At 39.9% G+C, this 6,016-nt stretch overlaps 1 protein-coding gene across 2 annotated transcripts in view; it reads left to right on the top strand.

The window, feature by feature from the left end:
- LOC139157061 (amine sulfotransferase-like) overlaps positions 1-6,016 on the top strand; it is a 95,278-nt gene that overhangs the window by 5,776 nt on the left and 83,486 nt on the right. The window contains exons 3-4 of one of the 2 annotated variants that reach the window (XM_070733410.1): positions 496-704; positions 2,124-2,250. The exons of the other annotated variant lie outside the window; for it this stretch is intronic. Coding sequence (XP_070589511.1) covers positions 496-704; positions 2,124-2,250 — 336 coding nt within the window. The remainder of the gene's footprint in view (positions 1-495; positions 705-2,123; positions 2,251-6,016) is intronic. 2 annotated transcript variants of the gene reach the window in all.

Here is a 6,016-nt window from a genome sequence, read left to right as displayed (position 1 = left end):
CCCGGAAGTCGGACGAAGGGAGCAGCTTCCACGTCGGCTCCTGCGTGCTGGAGTCTCTCACGTGACTTCAGAATCATAGACTACCTCATACAACTCACTATATAATCAAATACTATTCTTGCTTATATACTATAAGCAAATACTATTTAAAACATATCTAAATGTCAAATGGAATATTTCTAGATTTTAAGTACGTTTTCTCTCAAGGTGATGTATATGATACAGCTATGTTCTGTTTCTGTGATGAGGAGAATCCCAGAATCCACTTGAAAATAAGTCTGACAGCATAGAATATACTTAAAATTATACTAAGCTTATTCTGCTCAAAGGTACTATATGAGTTATACCCTCACCCCCAGTCTTAATTGATTTATTCACTTAAAATCAGACCAAATGCACATTATTTCTTCTATTAGTGATACAACTTTGATGATAAAGGTAATGTGAAACCCAGAGAATTCCCTGAAGTTAAAACAAGTGGATTTTCATTTTTAGGAACTATCTGGACCCAGAATATTGTATGCTTGATTTTGTATGAAGGCCATCGGAATGGAACAGAAAATATTCCCATATCACGTCGGTGTGCATCCATAGAATACAACGTGCATGATGTGGATATTGCCCAGATGCCAGCACCTCGCATCCTCATGTCCCATCTGCCACATTACTTAGTTCCCAAGCAACTGAAGGCCAAAAAGGGAAAAGTAAGTCAATCTACAATCTATTCTGACTATAAAAATGAGCTGGCTGAAAAACAATATACAGTGGTGGGACCTTCTACTTAAGAACTTAATTCGTTCTGTGACCAGCTTCTTAAATAGAAAAGTTCTTAAGTAGAAGCAATTTTTCCCATAGGAATCAATGTAAAAGCAAATAATGTGTGCAAACCCATTAGGAAAGAAATAAAAGCTTGGAATTTGGATGGGAGGAAGAGGAGGAAAAAGAGGAGGAGGACTGTTGCTGTCGAAGGAAGAAGGTGAGGTGAGGGGAATAAAAAAAATCCAAAACTTTAAGGCTTTGAAAAAAAAAGAGGGACTCTGAGAAGCACGCGTCTCCCATACACCCAGCATGAGGCTGCCTCCCATACACTGTGCCAGAGAGAGAAACCCAGGTGGAATGGCAGGAAACTAGCCTCAAATTTCATGCCGCTCCCAAATTTCCTGGGAAATTTTTCCGGGCTCGGGTTCTTAACTAGAAAATGGTTCTGAAGAAGGGGCAAAAAAAATCATGAACACCCGGTTCTTATCTAGTAAAGTTCTTAAGCAGAGGTGTTCTTAAATAGAGGTAGCTACTGTACTTATACAATGATTGCATAAGTATATGTGTACATTTATGTATATCTGTGTTTATATTCATATAGGAGAAAAGCAGGAATGAGCATTACAGTATAGATTATAGGAGAAAAAACATTGTAATGCAACTGTAACCTTTATCTAAAAGGGTTAGGAGTGCACAGAAATTCTTAAAAGAAATTTTTTTTACATTTTACAGTGAAGTGTAAATTGATTGGGGGCCATGCCCATTTTTTCTCAAGGTACTGACTCATTAAAGATTTAATTATTTCACATTATGGCACTGCCTGAACTATTTGGAAATCCTTGTTTTTCATGATAACCTACACAGAAAATGGCCCAATCGACAATGAGAACAGAAAAAAAAAATCCACTGGTATAAACCAAATGAGAAACCAAAATCAAGTAGGAAGAAATGGTTAAAGTTTGTTGCATAAAAATCAATTTCCAGAAGCTCACAGAAATGACTGATTCAGCTGGATTCATGTCTTCTGGCAGAATATACAGAACAATTAAAACTCAAACCACACATTTTCTGAACAGTTTTTATTCCAGAGCTATAATTGCACTTAACAATGAACTAGGGGGGCTGCTGTGCGGATGTTGGATGATTCAGTTGGGAAATTGTGGTGGGTTGAGCATGTTCTTTCGGATTGTTATGTATGTTGAGATTGGTCTTTGGTTGTCATACGAATTTCATTGCAAGGGTGTACTGTGAAACTATTTACATAGTTTTATAAGAACATTTTTCAATGTACTTTAGAGGGGATTTTCAGTTTATTAAAAATGAATGTATTTATTACAGATTACATATAATATATATTCTTGCAGGTGATTTATGTTTACCGAAATCCAAAAGACATATTAGTGTCCTTTTTTCATTATACCAATGAATTCTATGGAATGGAAAAGGCAAGTCATTTTGAGGAATACTTGCAAAGATTTTTATCTGGAAATGGTAAGATGGAAATAAAATCTTTACTAATCATAACACTATCACTGGTTTGCTAGTGTGTCCCCTTGGAGTTATTGACAACAAGAACAACAATTTGAAGCATTTCAGCAATAGGAGACAACTTGAGACCTTTTTTTCTATCATTTTCCAATATAACTTAGCTTTGTGACAAGTCCACCATTGATGATAATAGGAACCTATTTCTTGTTTGCATTTCCAACACTTTGCTGACATATTGGGGAACATCTTGGCAATTCTGTTTGGTGGAAGATGCCACCTATAAAACATCTTAATTTGATTTTCTTTTAATGAAACTGATTTTGTCATTTTCCAATTTGATATCCAAACTTTCTCACAGGTTTCTAGGTCAATTTCTCTACCTATATTTTTGCACCAACTTATCATATTATCTTTTAACGTCAAATCTATGTTTTTATATCCAATCATGTATTTATATGCTTTCCCTATTAATTTACTTTGATTTGTAGTTAACAGATTACCTAAGAAGTTTTTACTCTTCTTAAATATGTACATTTTACTGTCTCTTTGAAATCTAGACTGTATCTGAATATATTGCCACCAATCTATTTTTATTATTCTTTTTCCTTGTTTTATTTTTCAAAAAGTACACAAAGACACAAAGCGTAATCCTTCCGTGCACCGTTCCCCGTAAGCTGCGCCCGTAAGCAGGCGCGCACCTCCAAATACCCCCACGTGCGCCCTTTTCCACGGGCGCGCACTCCCCATCCCCCTGCCAGCCCGCAGGGGTGGGCGGGGCGGGGAGGCACTGACAGTAAAAGGAAAGGGAGCCGCGGCTGCCCCTGCCTCCCCACCGTGCCTCCGGCCTCCTCGCGCCCCTGGCCTCTCAGCCCTGCCCCCCGTCCACCCGATCCGCCCCCTCTCCTCCTCCGCCACCTCCTGCGCTCCCAGCCAGAGGGCTGCAAGAGAGAGTTTTCTCCGCATACTTTGGAAATGCCCGCCCCACCCCTCTCGCAGCCCCTTTGCTGGGAGTGCTTTCCTCCCGAGCTTTCAGCAAGGGGGCTGCAGTAGAGGCAGGGCAGGCGTTCCCGAAGAACTCAGAGAAAGCGCTCTTGCAGCCCCCTCGCTGAAAGAGAGAGAGGGAGAAGGAGAGAGAAATCTCCTTCTCCCTCTCCCGAAGAACTCGGAGAAAGCGCTCTCGCAGCCCCCTCACTGAAAGAGAGAGAGGGAGAAGGAGAGAGAAATCTCCTTCTCCCTCTCTCTCTTTCAGCGAGGGGGCTGTGAGAGCTCTTTCTCCGAGTTCTTTGGGAGAGGGAGAAGGAGATTTCTCTCTCCTTTTCCCTCTCTCTCTTTTTTGGAATTTTTAATCTTAGTTAGCTCACATTCCCTAGAATCCTCTTCAGGGATGTGAGTTTTATATCAAGTTGCGGTCTTAAACACTCTTCAATTCAGTTCTTGTACATTTAAATATTTTGTTTAATAAAAAAAGAAGTTCCGGCCGTAAGCTCACTTTAGCCCAAGGATATGATTTTTCTCTTACTACTTTCTTTTTCGCCTTTTATTTTGAAAAGTTTATCTTTCTTTCTAATCGTTTTCAAAATTATCAAAAAAAAAAAAGCTTATACCTTAGATTCTTCTTTTCTTCTTGTCTTCTGTTTCTGCTTTGCTAGATTAAGTTCGGAATTCTGCTTCTTCTTCTAATTTCCTTCTCTTCCCACTTGTATGGTCCGACTGCAATGGCCGGATCCCCAAAGAGACGAGGATCGGTTCTCCCATCTCTAAAGCTGCAGGGTAAACCCTTCCCTCCGGAGCTTCGGCGATAGCTTCTCAGGATCGGGGGAAACCCCCTGTTCTACGATCGGACCATCTGGATCCGATCCAATCGCAAATAGTGACCTTTAGAGGGATGAAAGGAGTCTCGGGGACAAAACCCTGCCCTGGAGCCTCCGCTGCAGTCCCGGTCCAAACCGGAAGTTCGAGGTATTTTCTATGTGGACAAAGTTGCCAAGTGTGAGCACAACAGCAGAAACTTCACTTTCCATCTTTGTGAGGAGTAAACATTCATATATTCCCAAATCAGGCACAAGGAAATACTGTTGTTCTCTAGTGCTTGTCTGAATTTTTGCAGCTCAGATATGGTGGCCTAGCAAAGGCCCAGCATCATCTGACCATTTCTATGTAGGTACTCTTCAACTTATGACTGTGATGGAACCTGCCTATTATAACCACAATTTATGATGGTCAGTAAGCGAGGTACATACCTGATCACCTTCTTTAACAATCCCCATCCCTGCTCTCCCCGGGGGTTAAGCAACTGGGCTGGCAATTAAGATGGAGTAGCTGCTCCCAGAAGGAGATCTGCAACACCAAGATCTGCAAATGACCCATCAGTGATGGAGGCCAACAGGGACCCAGTGGAACAGTATGGCAAGAATATAGGAATGGAGGCCACTACAGCATCCCTTGTAAATTTTGTTCACACAATCATAAGTGTGTGTTAGCAACCATAAATTTTGGCAGGAGTCAGTCAGTGCTGTCATAATTTCAAACAGTCTCTGTAAACAGTTGATGGCTCCCTGTAGGTCTTAAAATGCAAAAAAGATTGTTGGTATCCGTATCATTTTTTTTCCATTTCCAAAGACATTTCCAAAGAGCTCTTATTCTAATTTTATAATGCATGCTGTTTAGGAAGAAGTGATCCTCAAAATCATTATGAATTACTGACATTGGTTTTGTGTATATTATTTATAAAAGAGAAATATTTTCCTTATAGCTCATGTGAGGAATCAGAATTAACTTAAGCTTCAAACTTAACGGTGAAATGCAAACAATTACCAGGCACATGCTACCACATGTGGTGAAACTGTAAAAAAACAAGATTTTGGTTACACAAATTCAGATGTGGCTAGAAAAAATGGTTGGACAGAACTATTTCTATTAGGTATTGTTATAGAAGGCTATAGCAAAGGGTCAATATACTTAATATTTGATATCCTAACAGCAGCGAGGATGGTATATGCACAACAATGGAAAAGTGAAAACACCCCTTCAGAAAAGGAGATAATAAGGAAGATATTAACATGCACAGACATACTGTAGATAGACTAAGGTTAGAATTAAAAAACAAAGCAGAGACAGAATATCATGACACATAGAAACATAGAAGACTGACGGCAGAAAAAGACCTCATGGTCCATCTAGTCTGCCCTTATACTATTTTCTGTATTTTATTTTAGGATGGATCTATGTTTATCCCAGGCATGTTTAAATTCTGTTATTGTGGATTTACCTACCACGTCTGCTGGAAGTTTGTTCCAAGGATCTTTTACTCTTTCAGTAAAATAATATTTTCTCATGTTGCTTTTGATCTTTCCCCCAACTAACTTCAGATTGTGTCCCCTTGTTCTTGTGTTCACTTTCCTATTAAAAACACTTCTCTCCTGGACCTTATTTAACCCTTTAACATATTTAAATGTTTCGATCATGTCCCCCCCTTTTCCTTCTGTCATCCAGACTATACAGATTGAGTTCATTAAGTCTTTCCTGATGCATTTTATGCTTAAGACCTTCCACCATTCTTGTAGCCTGTCTTTGGACCCATTCAATTTTGTCAATATCTTTTTGTACGTGAGGTCTCCAGAACTGAACACAGTACTCCAAATGTGGTCTCACCAGCACTCTATATAGCGGGATCATAATCTCCCTCTTCCTGCTTGTTATACCTCTAGCTATGCTGCCAAGCATCCTACTTGCTTTCCCTACCGCCTGACCGCACTGTTCACCCATTTTG

The sequence above is a fragment of the Erythrolamprus reginae genome, chromosome 1, assembly GCF_031021105.1.
Source record: "Erythrolamprus reginae isolate rEryReg1 chromosome 1, rEryReg1.hap1, whole genome shotgun sequence".
Classification (NCBI taxonomy): domain Eukaryota; kingdom Metazoa; phylum Chordata; class Lepidosauria; order Squamata; family Dipsadidae; genus Erythrolamprus; species Erythrolamprus reginae.
This window is presented reverse-complemented; position numbering and strand designations above follow the sequence as displayed.